The sequence below is a fragment of the Glycine max genome, chromosome 17, assembly GCF_000004515.6.
Source record: "Glycine max cultivar Williams 82 chromosome 17, Glycine_max_v4.0, whole genome shotgun sequence".
Classification (NCBI taxonomy): domain Eukaryota; kingdom Viridiplantae; phylum Streptophyta; class Magnoliopsida; order Fabales; family Fabaceae; genus Glycine; species Glycine max.
Genome location: NC_038253.2, coordinates 38,523,660 through 38,548,741, shown reverse-complemented (window position 1 = coordinate 38,548,741; position 25,082 = coordinate 38,523,660). Strand labels below are relative to the sequence as shown.

General features: G+C 31.8%; 2 protein-coding genes across 7 annotated transcripts; one reads left to right on the top strand and one right to left on the bottom strand.

Moving 5' to 3' along the window:
* The first annotated feature begins 1,718 nt into the window (after positions 1 to 1,718).
* Positions 1,719 to 6,095, top strand: LOC100785919 (glycosyltransferase BC10). Its single transcript, XM_003550238.4, has 2 exons — positions 1,719 to 2,948; positions 5,226 to 6,095. Exons 1-2 carry the CDS (start codon positions 2,445 to 2,447, stop codon positions 5,865 to 5,867), a joined length of 1,146 nt encoding a protein of 381 aa, XP_003550286.1. The 5' UTR covers positions 1,719 to 2,444; the 3' UTR covers positions 5,868 to 6,095.
* A 7,273-nt stretch (positions 6,096 to 13,368) lies between these two features.
* Positions 13,369 to 22,638, bottom strand: LOC100784851 (uncharacterized protein DDB_G0287625). 6 transcript variants are annotated; one of them, XM_014769827.2, is made up of 8 exons: positions 22,365 to 22,570; positions 22,153 to 22,263; positions 21,858 to 22,074; positions 20,497 to 20,766; positions 20,315 to 20,385; positions 16,986 to 17,331; positions 13,680 to 13,772; positions 13,369 to 13,561 (listed from the first exon to the last, which is right to left on the bottom strand). In XM_014769827.2, the coding sequence occupies exons 4-8, from the start codon at positions 20,764 to 20,766 to the stop codon at positions 13,511 to 13,513; spliced, it is 831 nt and encodes a 276-aa protein (XP_014625313.1). In that variant the 5' UTR covers positions 21,858 to 22,074; positions 22,153 to 22,263; positions 22,365 to 22,570; the 3' UTR covers positions 13,369 to 13,510. The 6 variants fall into 6 exon arrangements, with proteins under 6 accessions (XP_014625313.1, XP_040867424.1, XP_006601246.1 ...); XM_041011490.1 differs by having other exon boundaries at positions 13,695 to 13,772; XM_006601183.4 differs by having other exon boundaries at positions 20,315 to 20,766; positions 22,365 to 22,638.
* Positions 22,639 to 25,082: the final 2,444 nt, after the last annotated feature.

The window sequence follows — 25,082 nt, the reverse complement described above, 5'->3', positions numbered from 1 at the left end:
TAATTTTCTCTAAATAACATGAAAACTTAAATTGACTTTAGTAACAATAAATTAGTGAAATATAATAAATTTGTCTACAATAACTTAAAATATAAAATATTATTAAACAGAACAATATAAAAATATTGTACAATTATAAATAACAATAGTAATTAGAAAAACTAAAAAAAAATTAGAATAGCCTTTTAAAAAAAATTGATTTCTTAATATCACTTTTTAAGATTTTGATATTATAAATAACAATAGTAATTAGAAAAACTAAAAAAAATTAGAATATCCTTTTAAAAAAAATGATTTCTTAATATCACTCTTTAAGATTTTGATATTTGTAGTCATTTATTGAGACTTTCTAACATGATTTTTTTTAGGGTTTAAATTTAAATCCTTAACCAGATATTTAAGGAATTCAAAGTCTTCACCATCATCACTCAAACCAGTCACTTATTAATGAGATATTAATAAATCCCTTATCTTGTCTTCTATTCATAAAAAAAATAAATAAGTACTTATTTTCACTAAAATAAGAAAAAAAAACCACTTACTAGTACTTAAGATTATTTCTTTGAGATTAAAAATAAAAAATTATTAAAAAATAATTTATTATATTTTTCATATTTCTATTATAATAAATACTTTTTTGAAAATATTTTTTAGTTTTTACTACATAAAACTAATATTTAAATAGAAGTTAACAAAATCCTTCAAATCTATACGATATAATATTTAACCAAAAAATAGATAAATTAATTTGAATTTAATTTTAATAGACTAATAATGTAAGGATTTTTGTACATCATGCAATCACAAATTATCAGATGTCATGTATAAAAATTGTGTTGACTTCCACAATAAATTTTATAAAAAATAAATGAATGAATTTGAATTAAATTTAAATAGAATAATGATGTAAAATTATTTATTCTATCATGCAATCACGAATTTTCAAATGTTATGTATGAAATTTTTGTTGACTTTCATAGTAAATGATAAAATAACTTTAAAATCATATCAAATATAATTTTTAATTAATTGATTTAACAATGAAGAACATTTTTACATTAATAGGGTTGAAAATTAAACTCTATTAATTTTTTTTTAAAAGACTATTCCTTATAACAAAGGAAATGAATACGGTAAGTTAGAAAAGTAAACGGCTAATATGATATAACCCTTCAATGCAAAACTTTACTAAACAAAATCCTTCAAAATCGGATGAGCATTGAGCAAATACTTTTACCGAAAAAAAGTTTATAAATATTTGAATAAATATTCATTTTGATCTTTAGGATTGAGAGATAACAGATGCATTTATTATATGAATAATTAAAGATTCAGATTTAATTCTTAAATATGTAAAAATAATGATAAATTGATTATTTCATTATTTAGTGAGATTATTTTATCATTAAATTATGATATTGAATAATCATGATAATATGTGGTATGATTTATGACCTATTTAACATTAAATTATCTTCAGATAAATTTATCATATTTTTTACCTATTCAAAAATAAATTTGAATCTTTCCTATCTTGAGAAATAACAGATTTTATCATCATTTCAACTTTCATAAAATAATAAAATAAGTATTTATCCTAAATATTTTCTTAAAACACTGTTTTTTTAGCGGTCTTAAAACACTGTTTTTTTAGCGGTCTTAAAATACTGTTCCTACCTTATATGAGAGGAAAAGAACATGGAAGTTACAAAATCAGATAGATGCCTGATTGATACGGTAAACTTTCATGCAAAAACTGTAAATAAATACTGCATTAATGTGCCAGTACAAAATATATGTCATTAAAATTAAGCAAGAAAAAATTGAGACCCGCTTCAAGATTATCCTTATTCCCCTCACACACTCCCAACATGACGAGGTTGCAACTCTGAATACGAGAAGTCGTGGGAACAAACACGCAACACTTGACAACAGAAAAAAACAAATCCAGATTCACACATTCATTCATTTCATCAATTATCTCCAAAATCCATCCTTACTAGTCAATACTACCATGTGTGGCAATACCGCTTTTTTCTTCTTCTGACTATTCACTCCTTCCTTCACTCCACTGACCCAGCACCAGCACCACTCCTTTCATCTTTGGTTTGGCAAGATCAACAAACGGAAAGAAAAAAAATCCTACCTTTTGCTTCTGTTCCTGAGAAAATCACTTTTTTGTCAATACCCCATGTGCTATATTCTTGTTATTCCCAACATCACATGTTCGAAAGTTGATTTTGCAGTTTGCACCCTTGTTAGATCTCAGGGTGGTTTATGTTGTGTCACAAAAAAATTCTGAAATTTTGATGACCATGTGATGAATTTCACACCTTTGTATTACTGGGTGACTTCATTTGTATTCAAAATTGGATATTACATAAAAACCAGAGGGTGGTTGCCATAGAAGTTTTTTTTTTTTTTGGTTTTAATTTGTTAACAAGATGCAATCAAGGGTTTTGACCCTTGAAGAGGGAAAGGAGAGAATCAACCAATCTAATAAGCCTTTGAGACCAGTGCGGTTACTTGTGTTGTTTTTTGCTCTATGTGTTCTGTTCTCAGTGATCAGCATATACACTGTTAAGCATTTTGGAATTGAGAGTGTGGTGACCACAATGAGTTCTAGTTTTCAGCCATGTTATTATGAGGAACCTGGTGGTTTGGATAAGTGGATTAGGCCACCTTCAAGCCTGATCCACAATATGAGTGACGAAGAGCTTCTTTGGAGGGCTTCCTTTGTTCCAAGGATCAAGGGTTACCCTTATCCTAGAGTTCCCAAGATTGCATTCATGTTCTTGACCAAGGGACCATTGCCTCTGGCACCCCTTTGGGAGAGGTTTCTCAAGGGGCATGAGAAGTTTTATTCCATATATATTCATTCACTGCCCTCATATCAACCTCAGTTTCCTCCTTCATCTGTCTTTTACAGCAGGCAAATCCCTAGCCAGGTATGGCCATATCCATCTGATGCCGCTGCTTGTTTATGAAACTGCTAATGCTTAATATTTCCCTTCTAGACACCCCTTTGATCTGATGTTGCAAATGCTTAATTGCTGACAGTTTAGTAGTTTTAACTTTTATGTAGTTCATCTCTATTCTCAAATGCCTTGTCTTCTTTTAGGCCTTGTTTGTGCTTGTTTTAAGGTTTTTATGAGAATTTAGTTATTGCTGATGGACTGATGGAGGCATCTATGCATTTGATTATTGTTACATCTTACTTTCTGAATTCTGTCTGGTGGTGGTAATGTTGATTTTCTTATCAGTGTTACTTGGTTAGTGCATCAGGTTGCTAGATTTTAAGGTAAGGACTTCAGGAAGAGTCTGATTAGGGGATGCAAAACACGCAGGTTTACCATGTTGTGAATTTAGGTTTCTAATAGGCTTGAGTCAAGTTTAGTAATCTTTCAATAGCAGTGTGATTAGAAGAATTCTAAATTTTACTGAGAAGATAAAGATGGTTTTAGAATATGTGTTTACATGGAGATGAGTTGTGGTATGCATCAGCCTTGAAGATGGTGAGAACATAGAAACCAGTAAGTATTCTATCTAATCATCTATAACTTGTTACAAGTTCAGAGTTGTTCATTCACAAAATATCATTGTATCTGCAAATCTTATGTAAGTTCTATGGGAAAGACAGAAAGAAGATTATCCAGGGCTTAAGCTTGAGCTTGCTTCCTAGGAGAGGTATGGCAGTAATTGACAATTGTTTAGTCATTGTTTCCTTTTGTAATTCATAAGATAAGTCTGTAGCCAGGGTTAAGATATTGTCCTACTGGATGGTCTGCACATATTTAGGATTTTACAGGAAAATGGAAAAGTTAGCTCAATAAATTTTCATCATGCACAATTTTAACCAGGGTTTGTCAAAGCTCAAAGGTTTACTTTTCTAAAAGCTTAAGCTATTAGGTAAAAGCACAAGATTGGTTGTACAGCCATTTGCCCTTAAGGTGTAAACAATACACCGAAAACACTCCATTTTGTGCTAAAACTCAACTTAATTATGAAGAGTAAGGGTCGAAAGGATCTAGCTCCAAATCACTTGGTCATGGAGGCTTTAATATTATATAAAGGACTAACTCTCCTAAAAGATTACATTGACAGATGAAGGTATAAGATTAGTTTTACATCTCAATTTATGTTTAAGGGTTGTTATTTTTCATATTTTGCATGGTTTTTAGTCCTATGAAAAGGGGAGAAAGAAGCCAAGAAGGACTTTGGAGGAAGTTGTTAAGAGAGATCGATCATATGGTGAATATCTCTCAGGATTTAGTCTTTAACTGAGACCAATAGCATTGTGTGATCCATATAGCCAACCTCATCTAGTGGGATAAGACTTTTGTTGTTGTTGGTTGTTGCTTTTCATATTATGGATTCACAGCCTTACATATCTGATGTTCTTGTTAAAGTAACTCCCTGAATGTAAGCTTCCACATTACCAGGGCGACTACTGTAATCCATGGAAATTGATGTAAGATTTAGGGAACTCACTGACTTAGGTAGCAGCTTAGAGCTCAAAGGCTGATGATAAAAACAATTTCTCAAAATCCTTCAACAAACATGAACTACAATTAATTTAACTGATGGTAAACTGTAAACCATTAAAAATGATCCTTTTATGTTGAGAATTAGTGAAGATACAAGTTGTAAACAGGTAGGATAACATAGCCAGTATTTTTTTCGTTGTATTTTAGTGCTTTGGGTCATTATGAGTCTTTGTTATCTCTTTTAGGAAATTGTCAATTTATGCCAGATGGTTCAGTTTCAAATAAGTATGAAGCTATGTTTACACGTGTCTTGTGCAGATCTGTAGTGGTTGCACACATTGCTTTTACTTAGGTGTTAACACGGGTCATGTATAGATTCATTTGTCCATATTATATACACTCAGTTGTATCATAAATAAATATCTTGAACCTACGAGCTCATGAATTTTTACTTTACACCATGAATTTGATGCATTTTGGAGTTCAGACCTTAAGATTATTCTTATGTCTCTTATTTTTGCTTAAACCTCTGTTACATGTTTCTTAGCATTGAGCTTTTCTTCTAAACATTTAACATACATGAAAGCATATACTGATTTCTAATTTACATTAACTCGTGACCATGAGTTTTTTGTGCAACAGTTTATATGATTTCTTGTGAGCATTGGAATTTTCTTGCGAACATTCATCCAATTTATTTACGCCTCTGATGATGATGTTTTGGTGTTTCATGTACAGGTTTCTGAGTGGGGAAGGATGAGCATGTGCGATGCTGAAAGAAGACTCCTTGCTAATGCATTGCTTGATATCTCCAACGAGTGGTTTATTCTGCTGTCTGAATCATGCATCCCCCTCTACAATTTCAGCTTTGTCTACCACTACATAATGAAATCCAAGCACAGCTTCGTGGGTGCATTTGATGATCCCGGTCCATACGGAAGAGGGCGCTACAACGAGCACATGGCCCCTCTGGTGAATGTCACCAAGTGGCGCAAGGGCTCTCAATGGTTCGAAGTAAACCGGAAGCTCGCCATCACCATAGTTGAAGACACTACATTTCATCCAATATTTGAACAATATTGTAGGCCGGCTTGTTACGTTGATGAGCACTATTTCCCCACCATGCTCACCATTCAAGCAGCCAATGTGTTGGCGAACAGGAGCATAACTTGGGTGGACTGGTCTAGGGGTGGAGCTCACCCTGCTACATTTGGAAGAAATGATATCACTGAGGAGTTTTTCAATCGAGTTCGCAGAGGTCACACTTGCCTATACAACAATAGAAACTCTTCAGTTTGTGCTCTTTTTGCCAGAAAATTTGCTCCTAGTGCTTTGGAACCTTTGTTACATATGGTGGATTCAAAGGTTTTGGACTTTTGACAAATATTTTTATCCTCACTTACTTTCCATTGCAACTTTGGGAAAATATAGATGTAGAATAAAGTCCTTAGATACTAGTAAAATTCATCATATGGCATGGCATGATATGATAATTGCCTGATTTGAGAGTGTGTTAGGTGGTAGAGTGACCCCATTTCATATACACCGTCGAGTCATTTTTGAATGTACAAAGGAGACGTATTTTATCATACTTTTGCTTAACATTAATTGCTTGGATATTTTCTTTTATCTCTTTTTTACTTTTTAAGGTTTATAAAGGTTATGACTAAGTTGTGAAGCAAGAGTGGCCATAACTTTTGTCCTTAATATGACAAAAAACAAAAAATATGAGAAATAATAGAGGCACAAAAGGTATTCTCACGAAACAAAAGTTTACGTGTGGCTGGAAATTTTTGGACTTCATGTTAAGAGTAATTGATTATGAATTTTCTTTTTATACTTTTAAGTTTATGTTTATGTTTATTTTGTATAAAATGGCAGTTATCATGCAATGAAAAAGGACTTCATGTTAGATACTATTTGCGATGGACATAGGCATACTAATTTGACGGTTCTCCATTCAAACTTTTCTTTTTAAAAGAAGAAAATACGACTGGTTAAATATTTACTAGTAAATAACCATTTGGAAGAAGAAAAAATATAAAACAGTTTAGATGATTAGAGATATCTACTCTTATATTAAAAATTTAAATTCGTATATGTGAATGATAACGTATTTAGATTCTTGAACAAAAACATTTTCAAGAGTTATTTCCACAGTTACATACTTATATGTTTTGTCTTAGTCTTACTGAAAATTTGGTTCTAATTTTTTATTATTTTGAATATTTTATTAATTTTAATTTTAATTTAATTTAATTTAATTTAACAATTAGTCCGAAAACTTTCTTCCTCATTCATATAGTCTCGAATCACAATATAGATTATATATATATAAATTTAAAATATAATTTATATGTTTAAAAAAAATTGTGATAAATTTTAACTATAATGTAATTTATTCATTAAAACTATTTTTATTATAAATTCTAATTATATAAAGTTAAACCTTTATCCTATTCCCTGTGTGTGCTAGGCAAAACGATCAAATGGGAGTAATTTTTTTTTCTAAATTATCAAATGGGGATAAAATTTAAATTAATACTCAAAAAAGAATAAGTCATAAGATTTTTCACTAAGTTGAATATCATAAATTATTTTACAATTATTTTTTTCTTTTCTATTGAAGTCATAAAAAATATAATTCATATTTTTTTAATTATGACTTTAAAGTCTTAAGTATTTTAAATTTTTATAATTTTATTAGAATTCATAAATTATTTACAACTTCAAAGTCATAAATATTTTTATTTAAATTAATTATTAACGAATTTATGTATGTTTTTATTTTTAATTTTATTTAATATTTTTTATATTTTTGAAGAGTTGAAATCCTTTTTAAAAGTGAGTGATGAAATATCTTTGATTTGAAAAATAAGAATATGAAATTAAGTATGTTTTTTATTCCTTATATCTTTATTTGGTAGTAATTTTAAAAAAAACACAATAATAACTAACAATAATAACTAAAGATTCATAAAAATTACTCCCATAAAACTATATAAAATATTTTGATAACAAAACTAAAAAAAGAGAAGAAATAGAGTCAAAATACCAAATAAATCAAAAACAATTCATAATCAATTAATAAGTGTTTTTTTAAAATAATTTTTTTATTTGTTTTGATTTGTGTTAACTTTTTATTTTACTAATTTTTATATATTAATTAAAAAATAATAATTTATCTAGAATAATATTTTTAAAAAGAAATTAATTCTTAAATGAAACTAAATTCATCTAGATTGAAGTAAACAAAAAGAAAAAAAAAGACTTAGACAAGTAAAGAAAATTTATCTAGAATAGGTGACTTAGATAAATAAACAGATATTCATGTTTATGATATTTTATCAATCGAATGTTAGTGAAGTCCTTAAATATATTGTTGGTAAAATATAAATTTTATTAACAACAAATAAATTATATTTTTTTATAGAAATATTAAAATATTATTTTTTAAAAATAAAAATGGAAAGAAAAAGGGAAAAATTATATAATATTAATAGTTTTATTTTTTTCATTTTATTGTCATTAAAAAATTGTGGATATAATGATATTTTACATGATTGAAGAAGAAATAAAAGTTTAGATAAACAAAAAAAAACAAAAAAAATTAAAAGAAATAAAAAACTAGTTATGAAATCGGTTGCTTGGAGAAGTGATTTCATAACATAGTTTTCAAAGAAAAAAACACTAGTATTATGAAATCGATTCCCTAAGAAATTGGTTTCTTAAGTACTATAAAAAAAGTGAGAAATTGGTTCAGGGGAATTAATTTCTCACTTCCTATAGTATTTTATATTATTAGGGTAAATATTTTTTGGATTGTATTATTTGGATAAATATTTATTTTTTTATTTTTTATGTAAAAAACTCATAATGATACTCTTTTTTTTGTTCTTTTATGTGTCATTTTAAAAATATTTTTATCAAAATATTTATTATTTTTCAAATATTAAAAATGAGTTAAGTATTTTTTTAAATACTTTTATTTATTGCTAGAAATAAATATACTAAGAAACATATAATTGTAACTGTACAATGTATTTAATTTTTTATAAAATAAATATGGTTTATTGAAATATATTATTTTTTTAATGATAATTAATATAATTAATCATTATTCAAATGTGTACACTAATCTAATCGACAGAAAAAATAAAATAGAGGAAATAATTTAAAGTTAAATTATTTTGAAATCAAATAAGTAATAATATGTTTATTTGTAAGTTTCGATACAACTAAGTAAAGAATATATATTTTTATTTACTTACTTTAAAAGGAATCTTACCTTATATAGCCGAAACGATAATCAAAGTTAATTATTTTAAATGAAAAAGAGCGCGTGCGTGCGTGAGTGAGAAGGGGCGAGTGGGAGTGCGGCAAGGATTTCATTCGGAACGACGTCGTTGCAATAAACAGTCATGTGAAATCTGATTTTCTCAGAAGTAGATGCAGCTGGCAACGGACCTATTGCCAGTCTGTACTTCGGGCAGGCGGGCAGCTACCCGAACTGCCCGTAACGTCTCCTCTCTCTCTCCCTCTATATAAAACCTCTGCTTTCTCCTCTTCTCAAAGAGAACTCTCACTGCCCCCAACGAAACAAACCCCAAACCCTAAACAGTTTCAGCAAAATTCACCAATGGCTTTCTCCAAAGCATTGTTCCTCGCCGTCGTAATGTCGGTGTTCGTCGCCGTCATCTCCGCCGCTGAAGCTCCGGCTCCGAGCCCTACCTCTCCCGCTGCCGCCGTGTCGCCGTCATTCGTCGCCGGTGTTCTCGCCGCCGGAGCCGCTCTCGCGTTCGGATCTACACTCCGGATCTGAGCGTAGCTCATGGATTTTATTTGTGGATTTTTAGTAGAAGCCGAGATTTGAGTAGCATTAGTATATAATTCTCTCTATTGATATTGCTATGTAGCGATTATTGCTAGATATGTTGATTTCTGGATCTATATTGCTTTTATGGTTTGACTAGTATTCTTATTGTTGTTATCATTGGTTCTAGTACATAATCGATTTGTTTTATATTCAAATTTGTTCTTCGTTTTTGTTTTAATAGCTTGATTTCTTTGTTTTATTTGTTCCTTTTTTTTTCTAAAATTATTTTGTCGAGTTTGCTGTGAATGCTGCTTTAATTTTGGTAGCGATGAATTGGTTTGACGTAGATTTGAAACTGAAATGTCTCTGAAAAACGTGGTTTCTTCGTCGAAGATTTCAGTTCAATTCGATTCAATGTTTGTCGAAAAGAAATCAAACCGTTGGATCTGTGTAATTGACCACGCGCTATGATTTTGTGTTTGTTTCGGCTAACAAAATTATAATTATTTTGGACACGAGAATTAATTGAAATTAGAGAGTATCACTTTTATTTTTATAACACCGGACTTTTAGTTTTTATCTTAAAATAGCAAGAAACTATATTTATTGTAGCTTACTAGCAGTATTTTTTTGTATCAAAAGTTATTTTTAATAAATTAATTAATTTGAATGTGATTTGATTCAACTATTATTTTTTTTGAGAAAATATTGAGCATTTAAATAGTTAAGTAATACTCCTATTTTATTTATTAATTTATATACTATTTTACTTAATAAACATGAAGAACCAAGGAAGCATAGTACTTATACACAATAACACGTTTTGCAAAGATGACAATCATATATTAAATTATTTGGCACTTAACAGTATTGAAACGAAATCTTCTGAATTACGTTTCTTGGAATAGAATAGAATGAGTTGGTGGCCACTTTTTTCTTAGGTGCTCTTAAAGCTCTTTGAAATATACCTTTTGACCTTTATCTTTTAGTAAATTTCGTGCGAGCCTGACCCTTCCTGAACGGAAGCTTGTCAATTACTACACCAAGAATAATTCTAAATTCATGTTTTACTAAATTTTTTTAATTTTATTTTATATTGAATCTATACAGTAAAGAGCCCATAACTGCTATTTTTATTGTTTGAACCAGACGTTTATGTGGTGGTACTCTTACATTTTTAATCTAAACTAGAAAATAATTTTTGCATATTAAAAGCTAAATTGCGACACGTTGGTAAAACAATATCGACATTTTTATGAATTAAAAAACAATATTGGCATCTGGCAGTGAGGACTAAAGAGAGACGTGGCGTCATTTCCTATGTAGTAAGACTTGTGTCTGAAAGCAACTCCAACAAAAATAAAATAACCCCCAATTACTTCAGTGGATTGGAAAGACTTTGGTTTTGGAAATGGAAAGGGTTTGATTAGTATTCTTTCAATACAATTGGCCTTTTTTATAAATATATTTTTAAGACATTCTATGAATACAATTTTCATATTTTCATTTAATACTTTATTGATATATTTTTATTAAGAAAATGTGTAAAAAGTGATAGCATTAATCAGTGCTAGGATTCATTTTGCTAAAATTAAGCGTTTGGTGTACATACCAAGAAGAAAAAGTACCCAATATGAATAATGAATCAATTCCTGAAATTATTCCATGCTTCGCTGTCTTTATATGATCACAAGAAGGAATAACGGCATCTTGCCCCTAAACCAACAATCATGTGTTTAACCATTCTTTAAAAAGGGAATCTCTTTGTTGTGAGATACTAAAAAAAAGAAAAAGTGTTATGCATACAAAAAAAAAAAAAGTGATTATAAGAACATTTTAAAAGTACAAACATTTCTTATGATTCTTTTCACTTTTGCGAAGTAGTTTCTTTATCTTAAAAAGCAACTCCATAACTTCTCTTTGAATTTTGAAGAGTGCGTTCACTGGGGCAATCTTTGCTACCTATTCTAATTGATCGGCCATTCTTTTGGAGAGCTAACTAAGACCAGCTAATTTTGAAAACATAAGATGAGTTAGATAATTAAGAAATATTTTTTTTTATATAAATTTGATATTTTCTGCTAACAAAATTAACATTTGTTGGAAAAAACTAAAATAAAATAAAGACCAGCTCATTCCTTAACTCTTTAAAATCCGCAACAAAGCTAAAGTCAATTCCAATATCCCTCATGCTCCTACAAACTCAGTTGCCCCATTTGTCTTTGATAATTGATGCATTACAGAACAAGTAGTGGTCTATGGTTTGCCTACGTAGGCATCATGTGCATCGAGTCTATAAAATGAACCCCTTTAAACTTTATTCCAGACAACCTCAATTCTATGTTCCTTTGTCTACTTAGAGCACTTGCCGTTACATCTTAAAACTTAATGGCTTTACTGAGCAACACTGAAACCAGTAGACATCTATCATGCTCACAATGTTATTTTTGCCAACATTTAATTCAATAATTCCAAGTTTTCCTACAATATTCTCCTACTGATTTTATACTATAAGTGTTATTTTTTTTGTGTGTATTTTCCTACTCCATTGCCAGATATTTCCCAACAATATTCTCCATGTACCAAAAAATGTTATTTATATTTTTAAAACATTAAATATATTTCATTTTTTATTTAAAACCTTATAATATTAAGAAGATTTGTAAAAATATATAACATTACTTCTTTTCGTTTACTATCTATGAATACACCAAATACTATACTGGTTCCTTTTTCTTGGTGAATAAAAAACTGGTTTTATAAAAAAAATGGTGACAAATTTTTTTAAAAAATTAATTAATGTTTCCTTTTTTTTGTTAAAGTTGTAATATGAATATTTTAATATATCTTTTATCTGCTACTTTTGTTCCTCCATACAAGAACCTTTTGATAAATTCGTTTGGTCCATTTTCAAAAGACTCCATCCACCTTAGAAAAAAAAAAAAAAAAAAACTCCATCCAAATTGTTTCATGCATTTATTGTTTCTTTAATCAAAATTTTCCCACTTTCCTTCTCCCTTAATCAGCCATGACCCAATCCACCTTATATCTCCTCCACTAAGCCTTTTGCACCTATAAAAAAATCAATATGTTTCAGTCCTTTGATGATTCAATTTCCTCTTTGATCCTTACACACACTTGAGAATTCAAACTCATTCGATTCCCAATCAATCCTACTTCACTTCAAGTATTTTCCTAAATTATACTAACACCTCTGCCCCCGCCCACAAAAAGAAACGAAATCCTTATTACTCACCCTTGTCTTAATGCATATTTGTTTATTTTAACACCAACTACATAGCATGGATAATCATTGTCAGAGAGATGTGAAATTTTAAAACAATTGCAATCCAACAACAAACACACAAATTTAAGGCCGAATAAAAAATATTCAGGCCATTTCCACACCTATAATTAGCAGTAAACATTATTGAATAGTTCAATTATAGAAAAGTTTTCATTAATAATTAAGTTATTGTTTAAAAGGGCAATAATTTAAAAATTATCACCCTGTTCATAAGTTGTGACATTGAATGAAACAATGAACCACGAATAATCTTTTGAAAATGTTAAATGGACACCCCATAAGTTAATATTTTTTTTTATTGTGACTCCAAATGCTAATATATACTTAGAATGAGAAAGAAATAGTAAAAAAAAAAAAAAGATATAACATGTATTCAATGTGACATAAAGAGAGATATCACTGCTCTAACTTTTTTTCTCATTCGTGAAAGTTATATTTCTTGGTGTCATTGGGGTCTGGCATGTGTGTCAACATGGTTGGAACTCATATCATCCTCCAAGATTTCCACACTAATTTTAATAAAAACCATTTCTTGAGGCTTTCCTTTTCCTACGGTGGATTTTATTTTAGACTCCTATCTGAGGGTCCACCAATAGGTGGGAAACCGACACCCCATAGCTGGAAGTCATCCTTCAGCTGAAGATGGGTCCCCTGTCGTAATTGCGAGGAAAAATTAATCTTGGACCAAAAACACCAAATTAAGGTGAGAAAATCATGTTAGACCAAAAAGGAAGAAAGATGAGAAAATCAGGGTCATCAGAGCGAAAGTAATTTATACTATTTGATTTCGATTTCTTGGTTGCCAATTGCCGTGCTTTACAATATCTCAACATTTCTCACACCCCTTAGACTACAGAAAAAAATAAAATAAAACAACTTTACTCATTGCCTTGCTTCTTTCTATTCAGACTCAGAGTCCATGTTGCCCATTGCTTTCAACCCTCTTGGTCTCTGCATAAAAAAAAATCCAAATTAGGCTTCTTTATTTACGTGCAAAAAAGAACAAAAACACTAGCTAGCCACTTATGATATGATACACAACACAGCAGAAGCAGGTTAAAGTCCTTACTTTTTTTTCTCCTACCTTTTTGGATATCTTCTTCTCCCTAACTTCATATCGTTCCAGAGTAAGATCGCACAGCCATGTACCTGGACTAACGAGCTGCAACACAGTCCAAAATGAACAAAACAGCTAGTTGGACATTTTAAGTTTAGACTATAGTCCATCAATGAAAAATGAAAACTGAATCATAAACAAGAGAATAAGATACTAGTCATACTACCAAATGCAAAATAAGTAATAAACTTATATAAGTAATCTCTGAAATATTGTTGGTTTAGTCCTTATGTTGATATATTTTATTAACATTCAGAGATCAACTTGAAGGACTACTTGTTATGGACAACCCATATCATTCCTATCACAACTCACAGGACATTAATTCCAGCATTTCCAATCCTGCTTTTCAACATACGCAACCAAACCCCAAGGTCACGATATGAACCTGAACACGACCAAGGAGTACCCTCTTCTTGGTGTTGCCCACCTTCAATTTTGGTGGTTTATGTAAAGTCTATTTATTGAACATTCAAAACTAAGAGCCTTATGAACAAACCCACAAGAAACCCAACTCAAAATAGCGTGAATAATAATACACCAAGCAACTATGATTTTCTCACTTTCCTTTCTCTTGCGTTTTTATATACACTCCCTGTACCTTTCTATATTTTTGTTCTTAGATAAAGATGCATGAACACCCTGTTATTTGCCATCTTAAAAGAGAGGGAAAAAAAAGAGAGCTATAAATATAAGATATAATATGAAAAAAGAGAAATAATATGTTATCCATATATAATTATTCTTAATAATAATAATAATTGCATTCAGCTTTAATTTATTAAGTTCTGAATTTTTCTCATCCATATTTTACATCCTCCCTATATCTCATTTTATTTTTCTCTATCTATCTGTCTTCCTTTCTTATCACAGCAGATATTACATTGACTTTGTTTCTATTCTCTTATATCTTTTTTTTTTTCCTATTAGTTGAGAAAAAATAAACATATGAACAGAATACCTGCAACAAACTCGAAAGAATTACTAGTATTATGGTTGTGTAAATTTTATGAAAATTGTTCTGTACCTTTTAAAACCTTTCTTTTGTGTAAAAAAAGAAAAAAAAAGCACCTTTCTTTAATTATACTCGAGTATTAGAATATCATAAGATTTCCCCACCTAATTTAGTGTACCACAAACTTTTTAAATGAACAAAATGTATGCCACAAAAAGAAACCCGGTCAGCATCACACATTGATCACACCCCATTGGATGTGGACGTGGCACCTAATTAAGTGCGTCTTCTGTTCCTTCTCTGCCGAATCAAGATATTAATTACTATTTTGCAAGACACAAATTTTAGGATATATTTCCTTTTTTTATAAAAAAAAATTCATCCTTAGCTTCGCCAGTACTAGATTTGCTAGCATTTAGACAGGTTCTTAACCATCGGCTTCTGACTTGAATTTGAACATATAAGAATTCTTTTAAGATTAAAATCATTTTGATTATATATGTATTCCTTGTTTTAATTTATTCTTCATATAAAAAAATAGTCTAAGATAAATAAATTTTATGATGTTATAATAACAACAAATAACATGAACGAAATTTAAAATAATTATATGTATATTTTTTTTTACAAAAAAACCTTCGTCACTTTTTAAGTTATAGGCATTATTACATTATTTCTAAAAAAAGTTATTATTAAAATAATCACATAAATACTTAAAATATTTTAAAAAAATGGGTTCATCAAAGTTTTAAAATATCACCGTATTCATACTCAATAAAGAAATAATTATTGATTTCTACGTATAATTTTAAAAAATAATAATATCAAACTAAATCTTAAAAAAAAAAACTAGTTGGATAACCAAATTTTTTTTTTAAAAAAAAAACAATTTCAACGTCTACGTATTATTCCTGAAGAACCAAATAGAGTAATTTATCTTTAAAATTTTGTGAGATTAAACTACGTATAAATGCTTTGTAGGTTATCGTAAATAGAGTATTTTTACTCTTTTTTTTGAGAAAATGGTAATTGAGGGAAAATATTATTAATTAGTACATTTTATTATAACTTTATTTTCGTGATTTTTATTAAAAAAAATATCATTAATTTTTAGGAACTTTTATTTTGTTTAAATAATAAATACCTAGGAGTTTGGACTTTTGAGTTCTCGTAACAGAACTTTTGGACCCACACTATTCGCTGTGAAACAAGCTTCCGCTGACGCGTGTAAACCCATCCACAGCTTGCCAACCCTCTGTCTATAGCTTTTCCAGCCAGAAGTCTAAAAAGTAAAAGAAAGAAAGGACGCGCACTACCGTACAAGAGCCACAGAATATTTTTTATTTTAAAAAAGAAGCAAAATAAATGGCATGCCACATTCTATCCCAGAATAAATAATTATTCTCCTGTATTTCCTTTCTGTTTTATGTCATTTTCTTTGTATTTTTTCCTCTATCATATCAATTATTATATCTATCATTTTTTACTTTAATTTCTTTTTTCTTTTTCAATCAAATAATAATTTAATACATATGATACTTCCTAGAAAAATATTTCTTAGACACCTCATACGATAACATATACCTAAAGAGAAAAAACAATAATAAAAAAATGATAAATATATAAAAGATAATTGATTTGATTGATATAGTTTGATAGAAAGAAAAATAAAAAAAAAATATTGTTGATAGAATATTTGAATTTTGATTTTTATCCAAGTTCCAAGTATCACTACTCTTTTTTATATTTCTTTTTTTTTATCTTTCTCTTCCTTCCACTTTCATACATCCCACAATGGAGTGTATGTTTCATAAATTGGAAGCGTTTCCTGATGTTGAATTTTAGTCTGATTATTAACAAGTGAATTTTGTGTATCTAACTCTCTTTTCTTAGAAATTAAATAGATGAATCATATTAAAATTTGTATAATTTAATAAAACAATTTTTTCACAAAATATAATATGGTCACTAAAACATTACGCGCTAACTATAATTAAGTCCCCCAATTTTTTTTTTCGGAAAATTATACCATCATTCATTCTTGTTCATTGTCCAAGCAATTCTCACAAAGCGTTTCATTTAGTCAAAATTCTAAACTGAAGTCACGTGAAAAAACCTTGCTTTCTTAATCAATCAACAATCAATTACGTTTAAATATTTCTAATGCATCGATTTCTGCAATCTATGATTTAGGAAATGGTCCATGTAGAAAAACTTCATCAAGAAGATATAATAATAACTAAATTAAAGTGGAAATGACGTAAAGCAAAAAAATAAAAAAAAGGGGGTTAGTGGAGCCTTACATTGAGGGTTCGTTGTATGAATTTGGCTCTCTTTTTGGGCCTCTGTGGAAGCTTTGAACCCTTCAACAGCAGAAAATCTTCTTCCTTCTCCTTGTTCGTCAAGGCAATCACGAACTTTGGCGGCCACACCGGCGGAGCCACGTCACCACTGCCGGACGGCGAGCCACCACCCTTCTTGCTTTCGTGCGCGGTGTCTGATGAGACCACAGACTTGTTGTTATTATTGTCATTAAGGTGGTTGTTATGGGTCCCCTTCTTATCGTGCGCACCCCTGTCCGGTGAGGCAATTCCCCTAACACTCCCGTTGCTTTGGCCTCCTCTCATAGCACTTGAAGTCTCCGAATTCCTAAGTAAGATGAATGATAAAAAAATAAAAAACAAAAGCAAAACCCACATATGATTATTATCCCATATGTTTTTCTTTCTTAACCGTAAGAACGCGAAACACGACGTGATAAATAGGGAAACAAACAAATATGCATTGAGAAGTATTTTTTTGTTTTTTGAAAAAAATAATAAAAATAATAAAAAAAAGAAAATTAAAACTTTAGGGGAGAGAGTAGTGGGTTTACGAAATTGACCTTGTGGGTCGATCTAGATCGCAGGGTTTGAAGAGGTTGGGATATCAACGGAATAGCGTAAAATATGGGATGATTTTTGGCTTCTTCGTGGGGTATTTGTAGAAACCGGGGGCTGGTGTGTGTCTTTAATTTTATATTTTATTTTACTTCCTAAGATGAAAAGATTTAGATGAATATTTGCGAGATTTGTGCATTGATTCCTTATAACGGACACAGCTGGTTCCACGGAAAGTTAGGGGCCATTGGATCTAGAATGCTTATTGGCTATTTTATTTACTTTCCTACGTGGTTGAAGTATAGAATGGGACGTACCAGATCTGACACCTGGTGCCTCATCCAACGGCCACAAAAGGGGTTTCTTATAGAAAATGACTTTAGAGACACGTGGAAGGAGACCCTCCATTCCATCTTCCCGACAAAGACTAGGGACTAGGAGTAATAATACTCATGATAATGATGGGTTCCGGTACTGTGTTGTTATTGTAGACCTAGAGATCCACAAAGTGCAATGCAGTTATAATATGATCTGGACATCTGGTATGACGGAGGATTAAGTTTAGTGCTACTTTTCCAAGGTCATCAAACTTGATCTCTCCAAGGATGGATAAATTTAGAAAATGAAAATTGAGAAGCTAGAAATAAAAATAAATTTTTAAATTAAAATAAAATATAAAAGATGTAAATCTAAAAAAAAATATTATTTTCATTTTAAAAACAAACAAAGCCTAAAAGGACACCCTCCATGGTCATGAGACATCATATCCTATTGTTTGGTATGTGTATATCAATCATACACAGTGAGACAAAAGCATAAAAAAGCTGAGATAAAACCAATACACATCATAAAATAAAATACCAGATGAAGATTTGAGAGGGTTTCATAAAACTTCAATTTGCAGAGAGAATACATAGACCCATAAAATGTCATTTATCATGAATATCAACAATGAAATATCAAATGTCATATATCATGAATATCAACAACGAAATATCAAAAAATTTGTTGCAAAAACATCGAGGATGATGGAATAGATTAAGACAAAGTCTTACATTTGCCAGATAGCAAATTGAAGTCTCACTTGTCTTTTTTGGGTGAGATAACTATAAATATCTTTCCAAACACTCTCTCTCTTTGAATCTAAAACCTAAAACCTTTTCCTATCTTTAGACTGATCGCTATCCCTTCCTCTTAATTTTATGATTAAATAACATATCTGTTTCAAAGGAAAGGTTGGATTTAGATCTTCACCATAGTTTAGATTATCAGAATTTGTTACCAAAGACTGCCCAACCCACACAACTCAGAACTAGCACAACCATTTGCCTGTTGCCTGTTCCTGTCTTTACTTGCGTCTAAATATCACTAACCCTTAACACTTCTAGTAGAAAACAATCAATATGAAGAAATTGGTGAGGTAATCATTACTCATTGCACATTAATACGAGCTTCCTAAATTAGTAATAACAAAAATTTCCAAATGAATAATTTTGATTTTTGAGGGAAGAAAAGAAGACAAACGACCTCACGTGCACTTACCGTTAGCTCTTCTTTATAATTTGGATGAGACGTCATCCACGAGGACCTAACCAATTGGAGAGTGGACAAAATATAAGCCTCATCTGATGGGTCATGATAAATATTCAGCCCAAATGCAGCAAATATCCCTTCAATGCCCAATTTTTAATATTCACAATACCATTTGAAGCTGAAGATTTTGTGACTGACACAAGAGTCTTACATGTTGCCCTCATCGCATTTAGTCGGCCCCCGCACGCACAAAAAATTTCGTGGCAGACATGAATCCACCACTTCCACACAAAATCCTATACGAATAATAATTTATTTGCTACATGCTTATCGGATATTTGACTAGATCTGAACCCATTAGCAAAAACATTGCATTGGATAGGAATAAAATCAAAAATTAAATTTCCATTATCGGAAACATCGATTAGACAAAGAAAAATCTTTCTGAAAATGTCCAAGAATCAAGCAAAATCATTTCATACCCCCGTACCATTGAACAAACTGTAAATTAAGAAACAACTAAAAAAAAGTATCTTTTATTCAGCTCAATTCGATCTTCGAACCAAATCAAATCAAATTGCAAACATATTAAACTCATACTAATTTTGTTATTTTTATCCCAAAAAATTAATAATCTTATTATTTTGTATGTTTAGAAAAAAAATATTTAAAAATCATTTTATCTTGTAACTAATAATTTAAATCCACTTGTGATTTATGAAGCTTGTTTAACAAAAAAAAAATATACATCTTATATATTTGACTTTTTATTCATTAAATACTATTTTTTAAAATAAAAACTAGTCAATAAAAATTTATTATAATTTAGGATATCACACTTATTTTAATTGATAAAATTTATTTGTTGTAAAAAAATTAATTTGTTTGTTAAAAAAATTAAAATCATATTTAAAAAATAAGACAAAAATCAAAATAAGGGATCTAATTCAAACCCCTCAAAAATCAAATCAGTTTTGTTTGAATTCAATATTAGATCCATGTAATTTCCACCCAAGTTTTACTTGTTTCCAAATCCAACACCCCAACTTTCTTATAATTTAATCACAATTTATTTTTTACTTAATTTAATTTTTTTATAGATAATTTAGAATTTTTAACGATCTCAACACTGTTTTTTGGGTTAACTGATATCAGCATAAATAAACAAACAAATAAATGTAAGAATAAAAAAAGTCGAGGGAAGATGCAAACAAAAATACCTGAGAATTCGCGGAGGAGGTTGCTGCGGGGAAGGTGGGCGTTGACGGAGATTCAGATACCCGTTGTTACTCTGATTATTATTATTATGAAAGTTATTATTAGTAATGTTGTTGCTGATGTTGTTAATAGTGGGTAAGGGTCTACTAATAATATTTGAAGAAGAATCTTTCTCGGTTCTAACCACTCTCCGATCCACCCGAACCGTTGTTGTGGTTGTCCTCTGAACCGGGTTGTTTGAAGAAGAAGAGTCGTGTTTGACCTGCACCTTCATGCACCTTAGTCTCTTCCTGTTACCCCACTGCAGCCCCAAATCCGACGTCGTTGCTTGCCTCATTCCATCGGAGCCACCTCTCAGCAACAACGACCCGGCCCCACTACTATTATCCCCTCCTCCTCCAACTTTGTCTCTTTCTCTAACGCTATTGCCATTGTTATGAGACTCTTTATCCATCTGTCATCATCACAATTAATGAGGTTAAGTTTCTAGGGATATTACTGGAATAACAAAAAAAAAATATGATTACATACATGCATACATACAACAAACTAACTTCAAATTGGTGTTGGATTTGTATTATCTACCGTAACAACACGGCATGCTTTAGTGTCCATCCAAGCTTATTGTTTTTTTTTCATATATTAATGATGCATTACGCATCTACTAGCTTCTTACTATATTTTAGTAATAATAAAGATAACGAAGGTGCGCTGGAGGGTCCACGGTTTTCGAGAGGGGAAAAGGAAGATGAAAATGAAAACCATGGGAATCGCGCGGTGTGAGCATCTTCTTCCAAGGTGAAGACAAGAAATGGGTGATGAAAATTGTGAGGGATAACTGGGTTTTAGCGATTTTATAATTGGATTCAATTTGCTGCACATGGACTGCGAGATTTTCAACCATGATTTGATGGAATGATATGTGTAAAACTGAAAAAATGAAAAAAAAAAAAAAAACTGATAAAAAAATGCATGAGAGCTTGGAAGGTTGAATGGCTTCTCTTCTTAGACTTTGCAGTTATTTATCTCTTTAATTGTTCAATTGGTTTGCTTGAGTCTGCAGATATCAACGGTTGAGTAAGATTTGCTGTTCAGGTTTTGCTCTTTGAGCCAATTGAGTAACAATTTGATTCATAAACACCGAAAGAAAGAGGAGAAAAAGAAGAATTGAAAATAGAAATAGAGAAAGAGTCATAACCGAAACATAGAGAGAGAAACAGAGGACTTGACTTAAATCCACTATATTTGTAAGCGATAGAAAAAAAAAATTAAGAACAAAAAAAAAACAACCAAAACATTTGCAAGGGGAAGAGATCCAAAATCATGAAATTGAAACCGTAAGGGATGAAAATCAACGCATTCCAGAAAACTTGCACGATGTTAGAAACCACAAGAAAAATGAGACAGTTTTTCGATTTTCAGAAAGAGATGAAGAGGCAGGGGAAAATCAAGGAACTGAAAACGAACAACGAAATTGGATTAACATTACGGTGAAATTCATAACCTTAGTTCCGATTTTAGGCAAGTAAATTCATAACTTCTCACCTAAACTAATCCGATTCCGTCAAAACCCAAGGCTCACAAAAGCTCGCTGGTTTCAGTTCTGAAGCTTCGAAAAATGCAAATCTATTTCTAAAATCCAACTAATAACGACATTTCAGAGCTTCGATCTGCAACCATGGCCACAAGTACAAACTCAGGCACAATCTAGCAGATAGTCCAGAGTTCCGAAATTCAGAGATTTTTCCAGAGAAAAATGTATCTGCAGATGCGAAAACAGAAAACCTCAAAAAACTTAGCACATAACATGAAATAGAAGAATGGAACAATTGAAACAAACCTGCAAAACTAGAAATTATGGAGCGCCTTTAAATACCGAAGATGAACGAATGAAATCTTTAGAAGAGAATTAACAATGTGATTCTGACAAATACTTGTCTGATACATACACCTGCAAATAGAAAAAAACGAGACGAAAAAAACAACGTCAAGATTAGCGATTCGATTATACTCAAAATCCACAACGAAAAAATAGCAACAAATTGCAGTAACCTTATTCAATGTTGAAAAACGTAGCAGATCCTCAAAATTCACCGTTCAGTAATCACAATTCGCGTCGCCGACGCAGCTTGGCGTAACAGAAAATGGTGGAAATGAAGAAATTAAAAAAAAAAAAAGTCTTCAGAAAAATAAATTAAGATGTAAGAAGGGTACTGGGTGTTTCTTCTTCGTCTTTGCTCTCAGTGATAGAACGAAATGCTCTCTGTTTATATACATCTTCTGCCACGCTCCGGAAATTGTTGACCGTTGATCTCTGATCTGACGGCTCTCGCTTACCCTCGCTTGAACCATACATAGAAACCCGTTACGTCGTTTATTTCTGCCGTTTAATTTGTCTAACGGCGTTACTCCAATTGACGGAATCTGCAGAGCCGTCAGATCCTGATTATTTATTACTTCTATTTTAAAACTATTTTTTGTTTTATTTTACTTTCTTATTGGTTACTTCTCGCGCCTAGAAATGATGGTGGGTATAGCAAGTTAACTAGGGTTAGTTAACCTGATGATGGTTAGTTTTATCATCACCATTTACTAAACCACCAGAACATTGATTTGTTTCTCTTTGGTCTCCATTTTCTGCGATCACTGATCATATGTCGGGTCTTTTACTTATTTTATGTACATAAGTTAATATTGATTATAATAATAAGCAATGATGTTCATACAGTCTTTTTTATCTATAATAACAGATAAGGAAAATATTATTTATGTTATTTTTTTCTCTTTTTATTCATAAATAAATTGATGTTTTTAGTTAAGAATAAATGTGTTGATACAGTCATTTCTACGTATATTAAATAAAAATATTTTATACAAATTACATTAAAAGTAAGTTTTTTTTAATAAATTTTATATAAAACAACAAATAATATATAAAAAAATTTAAAAGTGTGATCTCATCCACTAACTGATAATTAGAATAGACTATATGTGTTTCATAAAGATAGTTATAGATTAATATGGGTGAAAGAAGATAACTCTTTTAGGGTTTTGAGTAAGATCGATGATACGCTTACGAATATAAGGGTCTAGAGGAAACAATGGAGGTGTAAGAAGTAGGTGAGACAAGGCCCAAAAGGAAGAAAAGGATTCGAGCCTATTTAGAGGAGTACGTGCGAAACGTGTAGAGTGTCATGCACCATGCAAGAAGCACGTAACAGTAGCTAGGATTGTAATGTGTAGCTAGGTCATTAGTAGAATATCAAAGAATATCTTTCAGTGTGGGATAATTCCTTGATATAGCTATCTTTTCCGTTCGTGTTGTCGGGTCCATGTCCCTTATCCTTACCACTATAAATATCTCATGTAATAAGTGCTTCTCATCAGAAATAATATACTCCTTCAGCTATCTCTTATCTTTAATTCTGGGAGGGTACTTGGTCCTCGAAATCCAAGTGTATCATTGGTGCTTTCATTGCCATAGCGGGCGCCACCCGCTCTAAAACATCTTCCTCGTCCTCCGATCACTTGGAGGAGGCTATTGCTAAACTCACCGCTTCTCACCTCTCCATGTCCTCCAAAGTCGATGATCTTCTTCATCGCATGTCACAACTCGAAACCTCACACGACCATCCACATACATCGTCCTCGTTATAGTCGGGGCCTTCTGCTGGTTCCATGGCCGACACCAACCACCGTATGAAGTTGGACGTACCTCGCTTTGACGACATCGATCCTACAGGCTGGATCTTTTAGATAACTCAGTTTTTTGAGTACCACTCGACACCGGATCAGGAACGCTTAACCATCGCCTCCTTCTACATGGAGGGATCAGCTTTGGCTTGGTTTCAATGGATGCACCGTAATGCTCAGCTCTCGTCGTAGTTTGCGTTCCTCCATGCTCTGCACTCTAGTTTTGCTTCCTCCACTTATGAAGATCCAACAGGTCTACTTTGCAAACTTACGCAACGCTCCTCGGTGAATGTCTATTTGTCGGAGTTTGTGGCTCTAACTAATCGTATAATAGGTCTTCCGGCTCCTTTTTTGCTTAGTTGTTTTATATCTGGCCTGAGTCCCGCCATACGCAGAGAGGTTCAAGTTCTTCAGCCCATTTCCTTCACTTAGGCAGTGGCGTACGCTCGCCTTCAGGAGGAAAAGATCCTCGACTCTTGTTGTAATACATATCAGTCGGCCATTTCCGCTTCTAGTTCTCTGGCTTCGCGCGCTCCCTCTGCACCTTCGGTTCCACCTCTTCTTCCAACACCCGCCTGTAACCCATCACCGTCCATACCTTTTAAACGACTGACGCCGGAGGAACTCGCCGTCCGTCGTGAAAAGGGATTGTGCTTCCATTGTGATGAGAAATATTCCAGAGGCCACAAGTGCGCTTCCTCCCTGTTCCTCCTGGTCACTGATGACGAGGAACTACAGCTAGACTCAATTCAATCACACCCACCATCGCCATCTCATGACCTTCTACCAGAACCTCCTCCAGCCCAGCTTAGCCTACATGCCCTGTCCGGCCATTTGGCACCGGAAACACTACGCATGACCGACATCATTGAGGATCAACCAATCAGCATTCTGATCGATGGAGACAACACCCATAACTTCCTCCATCATCGCATGGTGCTCACCCTAGGCCTTTCTCCGACAGAGACCACTCCATTCAAAGTCACAGTAGGCAACGGCGATGAGCTTCACTGTCATCAGCTATGTCAAGCGGTTACGGTCCAAATTCAGGACCACTCCTTCACCATTAATTTCCAT